At 49.8% G+C, this 19550-nt stretch overlaps 1 protein-coding gene across 2 annotated transcripts in view; it reads right to left on the bottom strand.

The window, feature by feature from the left end:
* Positions 1 to 7689, bottom strand: part of ZCCHC2 (zinc finger CCHC-type containing 2) — a 44505-nt gene extending 36816 nt beyond the window's left edge. For both annotated transcript variants that reach the window (XM_086608411.1, XM_086608410.1), the window contains exon 1: positions 6742 to 7689. In XM_086608411.1, the coding sequence (XP_086464537.1) occupies positions 6742 to 7689 (948 nt within the window). The remainder of the gene's footprint in view (positions 1 to 6741) is intronic.
* Between the last annotated feature and the right edge of the window lie 11861 nt (positions 7690 to 19550).

The following is a 19550-nucleotide window of genomic DNA, read 5'->3' as shown; positions in this document are numbered from 1 at the left end:
CTGTGACCAGACATAAGATCCCAAAACACGAGAAATTTATTTCACTGACTGGCTGAGCATACAGTTCAAATGGACAACATGCAACTGCCCTGTTAACTCATATCTAGCAAGCTGGACTGCACAGAGAGAACACACCGTTGCCCAAGAGTACTTCAAGGCATGTTTGTTTAGTGAAACTATTTTAAGAGCCCACCTGTAAGAGGCAGCAACAAAACACTAGGAGGGAGACAGAAACCTGAAAAAACATCAGCTGATTCAGGGAGGAAAAGCACAGGAGGGAGACAGAAACCTTTTGAAAAAAAACATTGGCCGATTCAGGGAGGAAAAGTACACGGTATGACAGCTTCAGCAATCACATATTGACTAACGTAGCACTGTGAAATCCTGACAATTTGGAGACAAAGGGCACACCAACCTCTCAGGCAGCATTAACAACTTCAGCTGTCGAGGCCTTTGACAACTACACCTGAAGTACCAGACATGTCAGCTAGAGCAACGATTTACAGCACTGGGGGAAAACCCAGCACCTCCTTTCTCTAAGTCTCATCTGCACCCAAGCTTTTCACTGGACTTAAACCATTGTTTCAGTCCAACCTCGTTAGCCCACGACAAAGCAGAGAACTGGAAGCCAAAGCCAGCGATGCAACAGCTCAGGTGCTGCTGCAAGGCCAGTTGGTTGCTCATCCAACAACTCTATAGAACTTCAGTACTGTTACCATTACCTCTCAAGTGAACAAGAAGAAAATTACTCAACTGTATGAGCTCACACTGATACAAAAAGTTATTCTCAATGAGCCTGGAGTGATGGAAAGATTTAAAACCCATCTGCCCCTTGAAAGCAGTTCATGGAAGCACAATCAGTACTGAGATGCCTTCATTACTACTTTTACCTACCAGCAGAGGGTAGTGTGTCATTTTGTCCAATTCTGGAACTCAAGAGGTCTGAGCAGCACAGTTTAAAAGTACCCTTTCATGCATGGCAGTTCTAAATAACAGAAAATCTCTCTATCGTTCTTATCTCACTCTTAAGACACATCCCAAGGCATTAGATCGCCTTTCACTATTCAAAGTGTTTTTACTTTCTTCTTCCCAAAATTACAAGAGGTTGAGGAAAGGCAGAAGCTCACAAAGGAACGCAGTTTCCCTCAGATCTCTGAGCTTGACCTCTGCAAGCAAGTATAAACCCTTAGACTTGGAGGATACTACAGAAATTCACTCAGTCTTGGAGGAAAAGTAGACATTTAGTATTAATTATAGTTAATGAAGAATCAACTGTAGTGTTTTCTGGGGCAGCTACGGCTAGACACTGACAGTAGCAAGTAAGGGAGGTGACAGAGATTTAAGTAGACAGAATCCTACTGACTTCGGTCGTTTCACGGATACAGCCACCTTACTGCTGCTGTCTGCAGCCTTTTCTGCAGCTCTTCACAAATAGCTGAGGGTCCTCAGTTCTCCAAGCGAAATCCTGCTATTTACAAAAGAAACTGGCATGAAAAACGAGAGGCTGATTAACCCTGGTATAAAGGAGCTGGGCAAGGCTACAAACCTGTCTTGTCCTAACACCTCACAGTCAGAACTAAACGACTAAAACAACTGAGAGCAGCAGAAATTTTTGCTCTGTAATTTCCCGGAGCATTAGTACGCACATTTAGACAGGAGTCTTGCATTTTAGGAATTGTCTTATCTAGTTATGACTTCATTTCCAGAAGACTTCCAGCAATATTTCTGGAAATCCTTAACTCCTGTTTGGAGTCAGAGAAATTCCTATTCAGAGACAAGGGTGTTCGGTTCACTGAGGGAGCCAGAATACTTTTTATCTCAGTATGCAAAACTCGTAAAACATTCATATTTTCCTGGAGCATTCCACCATTTAAAAGATCCTCGCCAAGAGCAAAATGACATTTTTTATCTTTCTGTCTCTAATTTAAACCAGACTCTGAAGACACACTTTTCCTTACATCCAACTCTGTGACACTAAAAAGAGTAGCTGCAGCTTCAAAATAGGATGGCCTGCGTATTTGTTCCCACAGAGAGACCTCTTAGACTCTAAAATCAAGTTCTACCACCTTGTTCTGCTGCAAGTCACTGAAGATCAATTATAAAAGCACTCTTAATTTGCAGACGAAACATCCTATGAATAGCTTACTAAGAAAAATACTCTGTAAACACAAACTTTCCCTTTGTTAGTAAGCAGAGACTTTTTCTGTAAAGAATCCTCCAGCCAGCTAATGATAATACTACTCAGCAAACCATTATCTCCAGGAGATTGCTTATTTCAACAGAACCTTAGCTCTGTTATTGCCCAGGATGCCTGATAAAACGTGTATTTATTATGTTAGCACATATTCAGACCTCTGTCACTATTTCAGCGTTCCCATCTCTGATCTTGGATGGGACAGCACAAGATAAGCAATAAACTCAAACACCTTTGACACCGATGCACTTATTAAACAAATACAACCAACACGATGATTAAGCTATGTGTTCTGCTACTTAAACCAATATATAGAGTGGTATCAGCAGACTTTTTGCACATTGGTACTTGTTTTATGACTACAGATGTGAATGCTGCTGATTTAGTCTTATACTTCAACTTTAGATTCACAGTTCAGATTCTGCTCAGCTTAATGTACCAATGACTTTTTTTCAAAAAAGTGTTATTATAAACTACATCTTCATTTAAAAATCTGCAAATAGTATCAAGTCTTTATAAGAAAGGAAAAAAAAAAGTATTTCAGAATGCTTTCTTAAAGTTTATGCAATTATAAGGCAATCTTGCCTCTGCCCATCCCACTCCAGCAGTCCCACCTCCTACAACTCTTGAACATCGGCCATTTCCAGCTAACGTTGAAATGTATCACCAGGAAATGTTAGGTTCTTAAAGCTGGAGAGGGATTTTTTACAAGGGCATGTAGTGATGGGACAAGGGGCAATGGCTTTAAACTGAGAGAGGGGAGATTCAGATTAGATCTAAGGAAGAAACTCTTCACTCTGAGGGTGGTGAGGCACTGGAACTGGATGTCCCATCCCTGGAAATGTTCAAGGCCAGGTTGGATGAGGCTTTGGGCAACCTGGTGTAATGGAGGCAGGGGGGTTGGAACTAGATGATCTTTGAGGTCCCTTCCAACCCAAACCGTTCTGTGATTCTATGAAAGGATGATTAAAACAGGAAACCGAAAAGAGCTGCAATCCTATTAATTGTCAAGAAGCTACTTTAACGTGAGCTCAATCTTACCAGATGGCTCAGATCCTATCCAGAAAACACAATCCCAATCACGGGAAAAAGCAAACTGCACTATGTTCCAGTAAACCGCCCCCAAATTCTTTGTAGGTGAACCTCCCAAGTTCTGCTGCTCGTTACAGCTAAACACGATGGCTCTGCGGAACCTAAAAGCAAGCCCTTTTGTTAGATACACCATGGGCAGTAGCACAGTCCTTGCCCTAAGGAATTCAGAATCTCGACACACAAACCAGCTGGTTCCATCCCAGTCTGAACTCCATCACCGCAGTGGGCGGATTTCACACCACCGGTGCTTGCCACGCGTACCGTGTACAGCCCGTGTTTCACACGCCCCGTGAAAACCCTCCTGCCATCTTCAGACTATTGGGAAGGCACAGGCGGAGAAGACCGGGGCTGAGCCAGCAGCCTCTCAGCACAAAACTTCCCGTGTTTCTCCGCTCGATTAACGGGGCACACCGCAGCCCCTCCCGGGACCGGCCGCGCTGGCGGCAAAGCCTTCCCGCAGAGACCCCGGGTCTCCCCGCGAGAGAAGGGCCGCGGGACCCCCCGCGCTCCGGGCAGGGACCGCTTCTCGGCCCCAGGCCCGAGCGGGCGCGGCGGGGCCCGGGCAGTGCCCCGGGCGGGGCGGGAGGGGGGGCGCTTCCGGCCCGCGGCACCGGGCGGCGCGAGCCGGCACGCCGCCCTCCCATTGGGCGGCCGGGCGCGGCGCGTGATTGGGCCCACGCGCCGCTACGTCGGAGCCGCGCGCGGCCGAGACCCGTCCCGTTACGCAACGCAGGGGAAACCGCCCTGCGGCCACGTGACCAGGAGCGCAGGCTCCGCCGCCGCCATCTTGAGTGGGGGCGGGCAGCAGCGGGGACCATGAGTCACCGCATCCCTGCCGGGGAACGGGCTCACCCGGCGGCTCGCCGCGGACCGGCCCCTTCGCCCCCGCCGGCACGGCGAGGGAGGGCGGAGGGGAACAGGGGCTGTGCCCTCGCGGGGCGGGGAGGCGTCATGACCCGTCCGTCCTCCCTGCAAACAAAGCGGGCGGTCACCCCCTGCCCCCGGCCGCTCTCAGGCCGGAACGGAAAGAGACCCCGGGCCGTTACGGTGCCCTGGGGATGCGGTCGCCCCCCCGGTCCGTTCCTCTGCCCTCGCAGAATCCGGCTGTCCCCGTTCAGCAGGGCAGGAGAAAAGCTCGAGCCCTTCTTCCGAGCGCGGCCATTGCTAAACGTGACAGGAACCGCCCGCTCCGGGCGCGGCAGCACGGCGGCCGGCGGGCTGGCCCCCGGGCACGGGGCACCGCCATCAGTCACCACAGAGGGGCGGGGGGGAAGCTGCGGGTGCTGCCGCCATGGCCACGGAGCAGGCTGTAAGCCAACGGGGAGCCTAGCCCTGCTGGCCCGAAGGAAAACTCAGGTCTTTAGGAACCGTTTGAGTTCGCAAACGCAGAGCCCTGAAGGCGCCTAAATTCCAGAGATTAAAGGAGGATAAAAAGCCTAACAGGATTTTACATCGAGTCCAATTCAACAGTATGGCTGCGTTTTGCCAGGGAAGTCTTCAACCACGCTCACTCCATTTCCTCCAGTGCCTTATCTGCGAGGGTCCCACCATCCCTGTGAACGTGAACTGGAAACACTCAGCAGAAACCCATCGATCCCTCTGTTCCCTGACAGCCGTTCTTCCCTAGAAGAGGCTCTGCTTTATTTACAATCTGACCATTAAACAAGCAAAAAAAAAAAGCCTACAGAAGGGATGCCGTTTCGGTCCTGCGTGGATTAGGGAATATGTGATGTGCATGTTCAGCCAGGCTGACTCGGGCCTCTCCGTGTTCCCTGAGTGAACGAAACCACCACAACTTGGAAGGCTGCTTTTACACCAAAGCCAGAACGCTGCTCAAAACAGACTTCGACTCCAGGAGTTCATGGGAGCCTGATCTCCCAACACATTCGGTGGGACACGCTGAGCAGCTACAACTGGTGTGCCGATTTCAGGCAGGAAGTATGTTTCCAGTTATCAGCAATTTAAACCCAGCAAGAACAGCGTCCAGCCTTACCGCTTCCTGCAACTTGATCTTCTCCCCCTGAAGATGGGCTCCCAGGATTCATTTTGGGATAGAGCTAGACTTGATGCTGGTCAATGAGCCAAAATAAATGCTTTTTGGACTTATGCTACGAATTCATTACGATTTCAGTACCGCAACATCTACCCACTCGTTCATGACTTGCCAAATGTGCTTTGGCCTTAAAACGATACAAGCATGTGAAGGTTAGGAATTCATCCCTGTCTCCTCGAGTGCTCCTCAAAAGCACACCCCATCTTTCCCAAACAGGAAACAGAGCCATTCCTTTCGTATGGCAGGCAACATAAAGCAGTTTTCTAGGAGTGGCTGAATTGGATAGCACTGCAAGTCAACTCAGAAACAAAATCCCAAACCCCAACCCTTCCTGTTTTGTACTTTCTCCTGTTTATACTTGACAGAAACCTGATGCGTTTAGTTGGACAGCATGATGAACACCTCTCTTACAGCCCTTTCCTCCCCTGTGCATGAGAGGCCATCTATGGACCAAAACCTGCAGAGCTCCACGGTGATGGCTCAGTTGCACAAATATGGGGCAGGTTTTAAAGCCAACACTCATCCAGAGGGCAGCAATGAATGGCACTGGGGGAAAAGCTCAGTTTAAACACAGGAGAAGGCTTCACCCACTGGCAGCCTCCATTCTCAGCGACGGCCACCTTCTAGCAACAAGTGGCACATCTGCTCTCAAGATGTGCTTCGCTGCTTCCTGACAGCCACCCAGAAAACCATCTTTTCTCTGAACAGAAGCTCCAGCAGCGACACTTTAACTTGCTCCTTGAGCAGAATGACTGCCACCCCTGCCCAAACGTCTTCGGCCACCCTACGGAACACGACTTTCCAGAGAACCAGCCTTGGAGCCGCTGACCCTCTGGACTGCTGCCCTGATCCTTGCCAACTCCAAGCCTACGCCTCATCCGGGGTGCGTGTGTGGGGAACAGGTTCTGCATAAAAATTATTTAAATACATTGCGTTAAGCCCCTAGAGAACATTCTTGGGCCGTCTGGCTCCTACCTGGCATTATTACCATTACTATTTTCACAAGTTTAGCCACGTACTTCTGCACGGCACCACTCCTTCCGCGGCCTACAGCGCACGAGCCGGCCAGTCCAGCTGTGGCAGGACTGGGAAAGCGGTGCTCCAGAAGGCACGGCAGGCTCCAAACCTCGCTCCCTCCCCGGTTCCACTGCACCAGAGCCAGGCAGCGTTACTTCACGAGAAGAAATTCATGGCAGACGCTCTAGCAGCAGCTGGTCGGGGAGGCCGGGGCCTGCACCGCCGGGGGCAGATCGGCCGGGAGGGGGCCGCATCCCAACGGGGAGCTCCGGGGAAAGGCAGGCGGCCGCCCGCAGCTCCGAGAAAACGGGGAGGGGGTGAAGGAAGGAGGAGGAAACCGCCTGGCGAGATGGCGCAGCGGGAAGAGACCGGGACGCGGCGTTACCTGGGCTTGGTGGCGGCCGAAGCCGCCCTCCTCCTCCTGGTCCCCGCACAAAGCCCTCCGCAGCCGCTCCAGGTGCTCCCGCAGCGTGACCCGCTGGTGGAAGGAGAAGGCCGGGTGCAGCGAGGCCATGGTGAAGAGCAGGAGCAGCTCCTCCTGCGCGCCGAAGCCCAGGCCCTGGGCGGCGGGGAGGCCGGCCTGCCCGTTTTCCCCAGTCCCGTCCATCACCACCACCACGTCCTCCTCCTCGGCCCGCTCCTCCTCGGCGGCGCCCGCCTGGGGCCGCCGCGCCGGGCAGCTCTGCAGGATGGAGTCCACCTGGGGCAGGAGGCGGTGGAGGCGGCCGGCGGCCTCGCGGTTCTCGGAGCCCAGCAGGGCCAAGTAGACGATGAGTTTGGAGCGCACGGCCGGGTCGCGGAAGTCGCCGAGCTGCCCGGGGTCGCTGAGCCCGTTGGCCTTGGCCTCCGAGTCGCGGAGGCAGTGGTAGTCCTTGCGGGCCAGGTCTTCCAGGCAGGAGCCCAGGAACCGCAGCTCCAGCGGGTTGCACAGGTCCAGCAAGCCCACCATGAACTCCAGCCGCTGCGCCGAGCCCAGCACCAGCCCGAACCACTCGTACACCGTCTCCTTGTCGGTGCGGGCCGCCGCCGAGCCGGGCCCGCCGCCGCCGCCCGGAGCGGTGAGCGCGGCGGGGGGGGGCGGCGGGCCGGGCCCGGGCCCAGGCCCCGGCCCCAAGCCGTGCAGCTGGCTCGGCCGCTCCAGCCCGCACCCCCTCGCCGCGGCGGCGCCCCCGCGGGCCGGCGCCCGGGGCACCTGCTGCAGCTGGAGGTGACAGTCCAGGGCAGCGCCGGGCTCCTTCAGCCCCAGCCCCGCGGCCGCCGCCGCCGCCGCCTCCTCCACCACCGCCGCCGCCTTATGGCTCGTCTGCTTCAGGGGCAGCTTCATCTTCAGCATCCTCGGCGCGGGGGGGCCGCGAGCATCCGCCGGGGCCCGGCTCCGGGACAGGCCCGGCGGGAGCGGGGAGGCGGGGGGGGAACGCGGGGCGGCGGTCAGCAGGAGCCGCTCATGCCGCCGCGGCCCTCCCGGCGCGGGAGAGGCGCGCGCAGGGGCAACGGTCCCGGCGTGCGCGCGCGGGGGGGAGTGGGCGGGAGGGTGGGGGAAGGGCGGGCCTCGCTCGCGGCGGCGGCGCCCGCGGCTCCTGCAGCGGTTCCCCCGCCCGCCGCCCCGCCCCGCCCCGCCCCGGCCGACAGGGGGCGGGCGGAGCGCGGCTCTCCGCCTATCGGCGGCGGCAACGTCAGCGCGCTCCCCGCGTGCGCGGCGCCCGCCGCCGGGGCGGCTCCGCGGCAGCCGCCGTGCGTGAGGCAGGGCGGCCGCGGGCTTCTCGTCGTCGGTCGGGGCCGCTTCTCCGCTCCCGATGAGTGCAGAGCGGTTGTGCGTGGCCGCGGGGCCGTTCCGGCCCCGGGCGGGCCGGTGGCCGCGGCCTGGCTGCCGGCTCGGCCTCGCGGCCGCCTCAGGAGCTCGGTTACCCGCACAAACGGGAGCAGCTCACGGGTCACCTCCGGCCAGTCACGGCACGCACCTCGCCGGCTCCCAGCTGGAGGGTTTTCCTGAGACAGGCCGTGTCGTGACTGGTGACGGGTGTGCAGGACGCGGCCCAAAGCTGCACCGCCCCGGTGGAACACTGCTAATTACAGAAAAAAACTACGGCACAGTGGCTTAGGGATAGTCCGTCGGGAAAGAGCAGGCTTGCTTTCTTATTCTCCCGTTTTTTTCCCAGCTGTTGCGATCCATGGCGACTAGCCTACAATTACAAGATGGAGCAGGACTCTGAGTAACAGAAAGTCGTGATGCTCCTCGTTTTGCTCCCCACACATTTCCATAAAGACTATATTTGAAAACAGAATCGTGGCTTGCAGAACAAACACCACGGGGAAGAACAAAATGTGGTTTAATTCCAGTTACGCCAAGCGGCATCCCTGAACTGCTTACAGCGACAAATTGCCAGTGCTAACTCCTCCTTATCTGTCTGGCCAGAAGCAGATCGTGAAAGATCCTGCTTCACGAAAGAGCCTGCTTATTAAAAATCTAAGTAAATGTCCTGCTGATTGTAATAATCTTGTAGGCATCGCTCCGGTTTGCCACAGAGCAGTCCTGAATCATGGTTACAAACTAAACCATATCTTGCATTTCTATAGATGTGCAGCAAGCATATGGATTTTATTTTAAAAAATCAGAGGTCTGACTTGTAGGTGCCATATCCTAGGTTGATACTTTCCTAATTGCTGCTCGATCCTATTCTAGTAACGCAAACGGACTTGAACCTGACTCTCTGCAGCTCTCCTGGTTCATCATCATCACCGTGGTCACGGCCTCTTCCCGGACGTGTGGCATCACGAGTGTAGCAGGGAGTGGGAAATGGGTCATCCTGGACTGCTAGCAGTTCCTTGCTGGTTCCAGGGCCAGGAAGGTGAAGAACAGGCATAAAAAGTCTCATAAACTCATTTTATCCTCCCTTATTTTCTGCTGTTTGCAGGTTAGGGCCTGGCTGGACCTGCAAACCGTTCCAGACCCTTACAGTTATTAGTCAAAGCAGCCACCATGATACCCCAGGATAATGTTTTCTTACATTGTCATTATGTAATTCTAGAATTACATTAATTCCTGTCACATTGTTAGGATTTTTTTTTCAAAGAAAAATTACCGTGACTGTCTCAGGGGAAGTGCCAAGCTGGAATCGTGGAAGCACAGAAATAAGGCTTGAAGTTTCTGCTCAATAATTTGAATGGCTGTTTAGTGTGAACAGAATTTGCAGGATGAGACTCACAATGACACAAATGTAAGAAATAACATTTCATACTTGAACGACACGTGATTCAAATAAAACGTGACATAGTTCCAAACAAATAACACCACAAAGAGTGAAAAAATAATTTCATTTTGGGGGAAAGGGAGGAGGGGGATGACAGTCTGCTGATCCATTCATAAATCCACAAAGGGAAGATAAATTATGCACGCCGGAGGGCAATGGTTGCGAGTGCCCTCCCCGAGCCCAGAAAATACGTGAGCCCATCCCTGTTGGTGATAGTTCCCGAGCTGACGCTTAGCTTCCCAAATAAGCTTCAGAACCTGATTAACTCAGCCCTTCTTAATGGTCTCTGTCTTCACGGCTTGAACTATGATACTTGAGAAAAATCAGATTGGAAAGATGTGAGGTCAGACAAGGAAAAAAAAAAAGGAAAAGGAATAGCATGAGAAAGCAAAAAGTCGACAAAAGATATTCCAAGTGGGTTTACAAGTATTTCAGCAGCTGAGGGAGGTGGCAGCAAGGAGAAATAGGACGATGTGGAAAGAGAACTGAAACTCAAGTGCTGGAGTGAAATGAAAGTGAAACTGAGGGCTGTGAAGGGAAGGAGGGCACGGACACGGACAAGCCGGCACAGCAGGAGAGGCTACTGTAAAATTTGGCTTACCCAGGGCAGCTGCCCTCGAGGCTTTTTAATCTGATTTTCTTCAAGTAGGGGTTGTGTAGATCTGTAACGACTGTTGGGCTCACCGTCACGCTGACTTAGGGCACGCACGGTGCAGAGCCGGAGAGGGAAAAACCTGTCTGCCATCTCTCTCTGAGCTGAAATCAGAAAAAGATTTTTCTGATATTTTTTTGGAGTGCCACAGGGTCGGCTCACGCACCCCGGGCCAAGGGCCAGAAACGTGCCACGCGGAGCGAGACGCCGTGTCCAAGAGAGTCGCCGCTGCCACAGCAGGATTTGCAGCCTTCCAGCACCTAAAGGGGCTACAAGAAACCTGGAGAGGGACTTTTTGCAAGGGTGTGTAGTGATAGGACAGGGGCAATGGATTTAAACTGGAAGAGGGGAGATTTAGATTAGATCTAAGGAAGAAATTCTTCCCTCTGAGGGTGGTGAGACACTGGAACAGGTTGCCCAGAGAAGCTGTGGCTGCCCCATCCCTGGAAGTGTTCAAGGCCAGGTTGGATGAGGCTTTGAGCAACCTGGTGTAGTGGAAGGTGTCCCTGCCCATGGCAGGGGGGTTGGAACTGGATGATCTTTGAGGTCCCTTCCAACCCAAACCGTTCCACGATTCTGTAATTCTATGACTAGCGACAGAACTTCCTGAGTCTCCCTCCACCTGCTGCCTTTTCATCTCGACAGCCGAACCCCTGTTGAAACAGCCAGAGCCTCAGATCCTCCCAAGTGCACCGAGGCTTCATCGCTGACCTGGAAATGCCGTCGTTAGTGATGGATCCTTCCGGGAACTTGGCTGCCACAGGCTGCTGGCTCAGCTCTTCCGCCAAGCTGTGACCATCACAGTTGGGATGAGCTGTGGAGAACTCCAAGGAGCCCCCGTTCCCTGTGCTTAGTGTGTCACCACATCGTGCACTGGCAGCCACAACGTGTCTGAGCGTGACGCCTCCCTCACTGGGTTCTCACAGAGAAGTTTTTGTTCCGCAGGCCTGAAACTCCTCCAGCAACGCTTGCAGAAGGGAGAAAGCCATTAAAAAGAATAAAAAGCATGACACCAGGACACTGGACTGAATGCTGAAGCTAAAGAGGAACTAACAAAATAACCTTCAACCCTATCCACATACATTTCTTTTGTTTTTTTTTCATAGAATCATAGAATCGTCTGGTTGGAAGAGACCCTCAAGATCATCGAGTCCAACCATTCACCCTGCACTGTCAGGGTCCCTAAACCATGTTCCTCAACACCAAATCCACACGGTTTTTAAACACCTCCAGGGATGGGGACTCCACCATCTCCCTGGGCAGCCTGTTCCAATACTTCACAGCCCTCTCTGTAAAGAAATTTTTCCTGATATCTAACCTAAATTTCCCCTGGCATAACTTGAGGCCTTTCCCTCTCGTCCTGTCAAATTATTTTAAATTATCCTGGTTTTTTTTTTCAAAATTTACTTATGACCAAGGTAGTGGAACATACCCTGTTCATTTCAGCAATATAAAAAACGCGTTTCGTAGTCTCTGCTTATTCCTTAACCACTACTAAGGGTCTTCTAAAACTGGTTTGTAAGGACGTGAATGAGGTTCATCTGAGGCCTGTTTGAAAATCAGATAGGAAGGCTGTAGGATCCATATTTTTCTTTTTTAGGAGAGAGAGATATATTTCATATAGACTAGTATATATGTATTTCACATATATCAGGATTTTTTTTTTTCATGTTGATACTGTTGGCCAGCTACTGTCTCTGCTCTTAAGTGTTTTCACTATTACAACAAGGCGTAACAAATGCTCAGTGAGGATCGGTGCGTGGATTCCTCTACTACAGGGCAGAAGATACGTAAATAGGGAAACAAAAGCCTTCCTTTCCTCCTTTTCCTCCCCATTCCCAGACTGTAGGAAGATCAACTGCCTCTTTATGCACATCTGTTTAATTCACCATCAGTAACACGGACCGTGGTCAGGTCTCCCAGCCCAACTCTCGAGGTGTAAGGGAATTGTTTCAGGCAAGGTCACACAAATGTCACAGAAAAAACAACCTGGAAGAAAACGTGAGTTCCCTGATAAAGCTGTGGAGCAATTTTGCTGACTCATGATTTGTCATTTGTCTCATGCTAGTTGACATTTTTTTGAGTATCTTACCTTTTGTGAAACAGGAGGTAGTTACCTTTTAGCCCTGAGATCTGGAAGAAAAAGTCTTGAGAAGATGACAGCTTGAAATTCACTAAAAATAAAACCTGCCAAATCAATAGGGTGTTACTACTTATGTTTTTATTCTTCTTGCTTTGATGGATTTTGGATATTTGAGCTGGTTTATTCTTTCTCTGGGCCTTTTTTTCAGCGTAAGTTGAACAAGCTTATATTTGAAAACTAAAGATACTTTTAAGAAATGACATTTTTTCAATGTGCATTTATGGAATGAAGACAGGTGTTTTTAGGACCTCACATTCAATATGACCAGTAAAATGCAGAAGGTGACCCACAGAACTAATGATGTTAGCATCCAGTCAGGAATAAACATACAATTTTAAACACAGTTTAAACACAGTTTTGAATTTAAAGTTACTGAAAAATAAGTTCAGCGTAGGCCGAGGGTGTGTTCCGGGGATCAACTTTGTGATGAAAGGCTATTTCCAAAGTCAAAGTTGTTGGTTATTCATTTGCAAAGGTCACCTCTGCCAGGCCTCTTTGGCAAGCTGGCTCATAAAGGTCCTGTTACGAAACGCGGTGGCAAATCTCAGCTCACCGCTCCAGGGGAGCTGAACAGAGGCCACAGTCTTTATTTTACACAACTGCCCAAAGTGAATTATTACTGTTTTCACCTGGATGCAGCTCATAAACGTAGGAAAGACGGTGGCATCACCAAGCTGCTAAGATAGGCAGGCCTATTTCAACTCCCGGGCAAGCGGAGCGGGTTGCTTACCTGCGTGGCGTTCCAGCCCGTGGGATGTACGGCAGCCTCGACCGGTTTGCTTTTTCCATGTAAAATAGTAAATAAAAATTACCAAGAGCAAGAATACAGCAGCACTGGGATATTCTTATCCTTTGGATCTTCTGGCCAGCAGTTTCCCTACCCTGATGGAAATTCTCAGTGGGATTCGGCTGTTGCAGAGCACAGCCTGCACTCGTTCGGCTCACGCCGAGTTCACGCCGGCACAAATTGCGCGGTGCCGGGACACACCGTACCCAGAACTGAGATGTGCACAGAAAGCTACTCCCTGAGCTGGATGACAGTTCAGTTTCAAGGAGCAAAGCCATGGGATTTCCAACGCCGTTCAGCCTGGGGCTTTCTAACACTCCAGCCAGGACAGTGGTGAAACGCCAGTGACTGCGGGGAGCTACAGGTGAACCCACGTGCTTCCACAACGAGCAGCACATGAACTCGTGCACGTGAGCAACCTGCACGCACAGCTCAGCTAATGCTGGGGTTTTACTGCCATGGGAAGTCCTACTTAAATGCGGCCATCTGAGCACATGCCCAAACCAGCCTCTGTTCCACTTAGCAATGAAGTGCATCCGTAAGTGTACGGCAGTGAAATGGAAACACCTACACAGAGAAGAAAAGACTTAGGCCACCCTAAACTTGTGATGAAAGTGGATTGAAATCCGTTCTGAAATGAGGGCTCGCAGGAGGAATGTGGGTGCGGCTCAGGCACGCAAGAGCCCAAGTGCCAGGCCTGCCCGATATTAGTCATGCACACGATAATTATGTATGCAACGAGCACCCGGGAATCAAACTCTCCCGAGAGGTTTATTGGCGAGATTATTTCACAATCTCTGCACTTGAGCCAGGAGGAGGAGAAGAGCAACCTGCTGCTCAAACCATAAGGAACCATCGCATGCATTGGATGTTCTTCAGAGCAAAACTCTCGCCAGTATGGACTCCAAGGTACCGGGGAAGAAGCGCTGCATCCTGACCTTTAAAACGTGCAGTCACAGTCGCAAAGACCAAGGGATGCCAGCGTGATCTGCACAAGAGTCATGAGTCACTTGTGAGATCGGTACTGCAGAAGGAACACATTATCCCTTCGCCTCTGCTGGTAGTGCCAGTCTCTTTCTGTCTCAAACGATCCATCTGCTGCTGCCCGAATTAGACACAAAGCTCTCGCCGTCACCGTGCAAAGCGGTCGCCGACAGCGCTCTCAGAGTGTGGCATTCTCCATAGCTCCAGCCTTGCTTCGTGTCTCACCTCCAGCCAGGGAAACCCCCTCGCGCCAAGCATGGCTTATATCCCACCGAAGCCCTCAAAAGAGGGAGTGTTGCTGTAATGCCAGAGCCGATGTGCCAACGCCAGGACCCTGTAGGTCTTTGCCAGCAAGCCAGGCTGAAGGACAAAAGGAGAGATCTTCCTCGAGTGGGAGCTGCTGCCATGAGCTTGTGGATGAAACACGACCTGGTGGAAAAACAAACACCTCAGCTGCCCAGCTCAGCGTTACTGGAGGCGTGAGGTGGTCAGCTGCTGCTGCTCGTTTGTCTTCTGCTCCACACAATTCCTTTGGCTCGGGGCACACAACATCGCTGTTCAAAAAATGCTCGAGCCTCAGCTCACCTCGGTACGCTGTTGCTGTTTGCTTGCATCCCCTCCATGCATTAACCTGAAAACGGTGCAGAAGTGCTTACCAGAGCAGGAGTTCCACTCTGCCATTCGGTTATTGGAGAGAAGGTTGTGAAAATACGCAATTCCAAAGAAGCAGCCTTCACGTTCCTCATGCCCTCTCCCACAATATATGTATTTATGTCGATGTGCACATAATTCAAATCATCTGCGCTTGAAAGTTTTACCGTTTGCTCTTTGGGGAGGTCCAGCGTTCAATTCAGGTGTGAATCCCTGCTTGGGAAGTGGGAATTCTCTCTTTGGCAACCTCTCAGGAATAAAACAAGGAACTGGAAATCTCTTGATGGGTAGGTGTTTCATACTGGTGGTGTTTCTGGCTTTCAGCTTCTGAAGAATGAGTAGGCTGCCGTGAGATAACGACATTTGTGGAGGCTCTTTAAGTCTGATGTGTATTTATTAGGACTTTATGGCACATAAGCAGGATGGCTTACAATCTGAGGTATATAAGGAAGAGCATCACAACATTTATTCTGGAAAAAAGTAGCAATTCAATGAGTCAGTAGAGTGGAGACCTCCTACAGAAAAAAAAGAAACCTACAGAAGCTCTTGTTCCTACTGAAATTAATAACCCCACTTAAGTGGTTTTTAAAGGACCAAAGCATTAAATTTGTTGCTTAGCATCAAAATCCGGAATACTGAGCAAACCTGAAGTAGGGGACCGTTGTACAAAAAACAGCTAAAGCATCCCTGGGCACTAAACATCAGCACGGCTCCTCGGAGCTACTGGTGCAGCCCATGGGAAGACACGTGCCATCACCAGTACCGCCCTCAGCTCAGCCAGCCTCCAGCCTGGCCCCCTGGGCCATCGCAAACTCCCACAGAAAGGGCCTCCTCTGGTGGGGTGCTTTGGTTATTTTGGTGTTAGTGCCCCGTCTCAGCAGCAGCTGTGTTTCTTTTTCATGAAGAAGAAGAGTAATTTCTCTGTGGAGGACACAGGGCATCTCCCATACATACATGGGCCCTCACCTCATTCTCACTCCAGTTCAGCAAAGGCACTCCAGCATACACTTAGCTTGAATTTGCATATAAAAGTGATGATGCTGGTGCTTTGTTTAGCAGAAAGAGATGTTTCATGTGGTTGAAGCCCAAAGCCTTATTCTTTTTTTTTTTTGTCTTCAGTTACAGGCTGTCTTTAATAGTTGAAGACAAGTGAAGGGTCACAAAATTACCCCACTTCACCCCTACCCCAAGGGATGTTTTCAACAGGATATAATTATCATCCACAGTCATCTACTAACTCTTGAAATAATAGTTTACTCATGCCTTGCTTTCTCTAGCATGCACTGAAAGAGCAATCAGTATTTGAAAGAGGAATACCCTTTCTTTCCCAGGAATCTGGAAAGCATTACAGGCTCTGAAAAATTAAAAAGCCTAGCTGAAAAATAGTTGGTAAAAGGCTGGTTTTTAATTAATAAATGTAAAAACTTTTCCGTCAAAAAAACCTTAGCATCTTCGGCAACTCAAGATTTACTGACTTTTTCTGCATTTACACCATTTCTTCCTGCTCTTTATGCCATTTTATTCACACTGCTCTTCTGCCATTTAACACTTGCCATAACATAAACACTTGCCATTGGCTATCGATGACCTTCAGATGCCTTTTGATGGCCTTTGAAAGTCATTCCTTTAATAAATCTGCTCTTAGCCCAGATTCAGCCACCCCTTCTGCTCTTGCAACACTGGCCAAACAAGGTTGCTCAGTGACTTTGCTGTAGAAGTCCCAATATTGTCTGCTGCAAGGGAAGATGTTTCCTGTAGAAGTCAGGCTGCCTCAAGGACAACATGGATGGGGCCTGGAGTACTTCCAAGAAGGGCAGAGAAGATGCTTCCAGAGCTGGCCAGCTCAGGACCAGTGTGGACTACTGTGTTTGCCTCAGGTCACCATTCAAGGACTTCCTTTTCTTCCACCCTACACATGAATCGTCCCTTTTGGTGATAAACTCATCTGGTCATGACTGAGCCTTCCTCTGCATTTGTGCAGTGGCTAAGGCATTGATCGAAGCCTCTGGAAAGTAGTAAGATCTATAATAAGAGAGTTAATTAAGAAATCCTCTCTTAGCCAGGGACATGTTGCTTCCCATATCTTTAATAGGCCTGGTGTACTCTGAGACACTACAAGAACAGCAAACCATAATACTTTGAGTTCGCCTGAAGATGATGACAAAGCCCTGATGATAGAGGACTTAAATTGGAAAATGTTGTGAGCACAAAGTCCACAATGCAGCATTCTTATCTGTCCTGACGACCAGCTTTATCACCTGCCAGAGAAAAAGGGGCAAAATCAGCTACATCAAATGAATTCCTACTGCAGCCTTTTGCGGGATTCCTAAAACAGCACTCCAGCTCCTTGGGAAAGGATATTCTGTACCTGCATTTTAAGTCACTTGGAGAATTTAACTTTTTACCAGTTTAATTACTAATCAGTGTCAGAAGCCAATTGCAAGATAATTTTGCCCAATTCTTTCTTTCTCTTCCTCTCCCATTTTAAAGGCTCTCCAGAGATCGCCCTTCTTCACTCCTTAGCACTCTGTTTAAATACTTAAAAAAAAAAAAAAAAATCTTTGAAATGTGAACACGTAGCTTGGATATGTAGCTTAAATCTGGCATCTGATGACTTCCAAGGGGTTCCCAGCTCCCTCAGTTCCTCTGAACATCATACTCTAATTTTCAAATTCTGTTGTCCAAGGAGCTCATGTTTTTTAAGCACTAAGAGAGCATGGTAATGAACACGAGAAAAAAAAGCCAAAGGAATGTGACAGAGACAAATTTCAAATTGCAAGTGCCGAAAAACACTTCTTTTCCTTTTAAATAAGCTTGCAACCATAGAAGAAAAAAGGAAAATAATTGTTGAAGCTGATTTGAGACATGCAGCTCAACAAGATGCTTCCTCTCACTAGACCTCTGGAAATGCTTGGACTTTCCTTGCCATCTGCAAAGGGCTTTGCAAACGCTGTTTACTTAATCTCAACCCTCTCCTGGGAGACCAGTGGGAAATTTCTGCCTTCTTTTTCAAGGTGTAGGAATTGAAACAAACATGGTTAAGCCTCGTCATTTTGGAATTTATTCCCAGTGGATGTAATCTCTTTGGCAATTCCACCTTCAGGAGTGATGGCTGGAGGGAGCGATTGGAGAGGACAAGAACTGGGAAATTCGAAAGTTTCCAGAGGAAGAGATCTTTAATGGTGAACAGACATCAAGGAAGAAAAATACATAAACTGGAATCACGCTCAGGAGCGGGAATGGTTATTTAGATGCTCTGTAAAATGCCTGAGAAGTAAAGTAAAATCCACAGGCCTGGTGAGGCAGTGGGAGGAGAAGACGATGCCTCAGAGGAGCGTGTGTTTTGAGGGAAGCAAAGGGCGACTTGCACAGCCCACCGGAGGCTGCGGCACTAACCCTCTCTCGTGGCTCTCTTCCTTTCTCCTGTCTGCGAAACGACGCACTACTTGGGCAGATTTCCCCAGGGAAGGGATGAAAGCACCATGACGACACTGAACAAAAGAGAAGTTTCATGACAGAAGTGAGAAATGCAGCTGAAGTTTATTCCTCTGGTTAGCCAAACTGACCAGCCGCCGTCTACAGCCACCACTGCAAGGGTGCACGTTCTCGGCACACACGTTTGAGCACTGCCAGTTCTCCCGTTTTGTTTTGTGCCAAAATATTTGTTTGCAGTGGCAAAACCTCAACGGGATATCTGAAGAACACACACTCACCCCGCCGTGCAACGTCGTCAGACTCGTAGTGGTTTACTTGTTGGCTGCAAGACTCGGTAGGCGAGGTCCAATGACTTGCTTCCCACTGGCTTGTCTCTCCCGTGGCCACCTCAAGCTTTAGCCCGAGAAGCTTGGCAGAACTGGTCCGTAGTGTGCAATTAATTGCAGACTGAAAACACAACTTCAGGAACTCTGCCAATGAGATAATGTGAGCCATTGCTCAAGTAGACGGATTTATCCCTAAGCAGTATCTGCCGTTTTAAAGATGATCAGAGCAATCAGAACTTTTGACTTTAAAACAAAAAAAGAAGAAAGGAAAAAAGCAAAGCTTTCAAAAATTATACTGCATTGCATTCAGTGCTAATTAGAGAATGATGTCAGACCTGAAAAGTATTGCTTTTCATAAACAAAATTATTGGAAATAAATGCTCTATCAAATTATATTGTAAGGGGGGCAGAAGAAGCAGGGCATCATGTTAGGAGTTCCGTATTCCTCACCTGAATTGCTTGACCCTGTCAATGGTCAACATGAAGATCTGTTTTACTGCACTGTAGCCATATAAAAAGGAACTTAAAATGGAAGTAAGATGATTGGAACCAGTGAGAACATCCCACAAAATGAATTTGCATTGAAAACTGTTGTTTTGTCAAAGCTGAAGTGATTTGTAGGGATGCATTAGTTGTGATGAAACTCTTGATGGTCTCAGAAAACTAGCATCACCTTATTACTGCCAACCAGGACACAAATGGAAATAAAACATTGGGATTTTTCAATCTTGCAATAGATGCTTCAATGCAATTTCATTCTATTGCATAAAAATCGTTTCCAAACCTAATGTAGCTTGATAACACATTTTCCAGCAGTGGGAGGGAATTCTTGTCCTGAGGCTAGCTACAAATTATGCGTGTGTCTTCTTTAGAGCCCATTTACATGACTACAAGGGTGCAAAATTGCTGCTGTGTAAATGAGAATAACTCAGCACATGGGGAGCATCATCTCAAACAAAGCTTGCACA

The sequence above is a fragment of the Tauraco erythrolophus genome, chromosome 3, assembly GCF_009769465.1.
Source record: "Tauraco erythrolophus isolate bTauEry1 chromosome 3, bTauEry1.pri, whole genome shotgun sequence".
Classification (NCBI taxonomy): domain Eukaryota; kingdom Metazoa; phylum Chordata; class Aves; order Musophagiformes; family Musophagidae; genus Tauraco; species Tauraco erythrolophus.
Note: the sequence above shows the minus strand (reverse complement) of the source record. Positions and strands in the feature narration are given on the sequence as shown.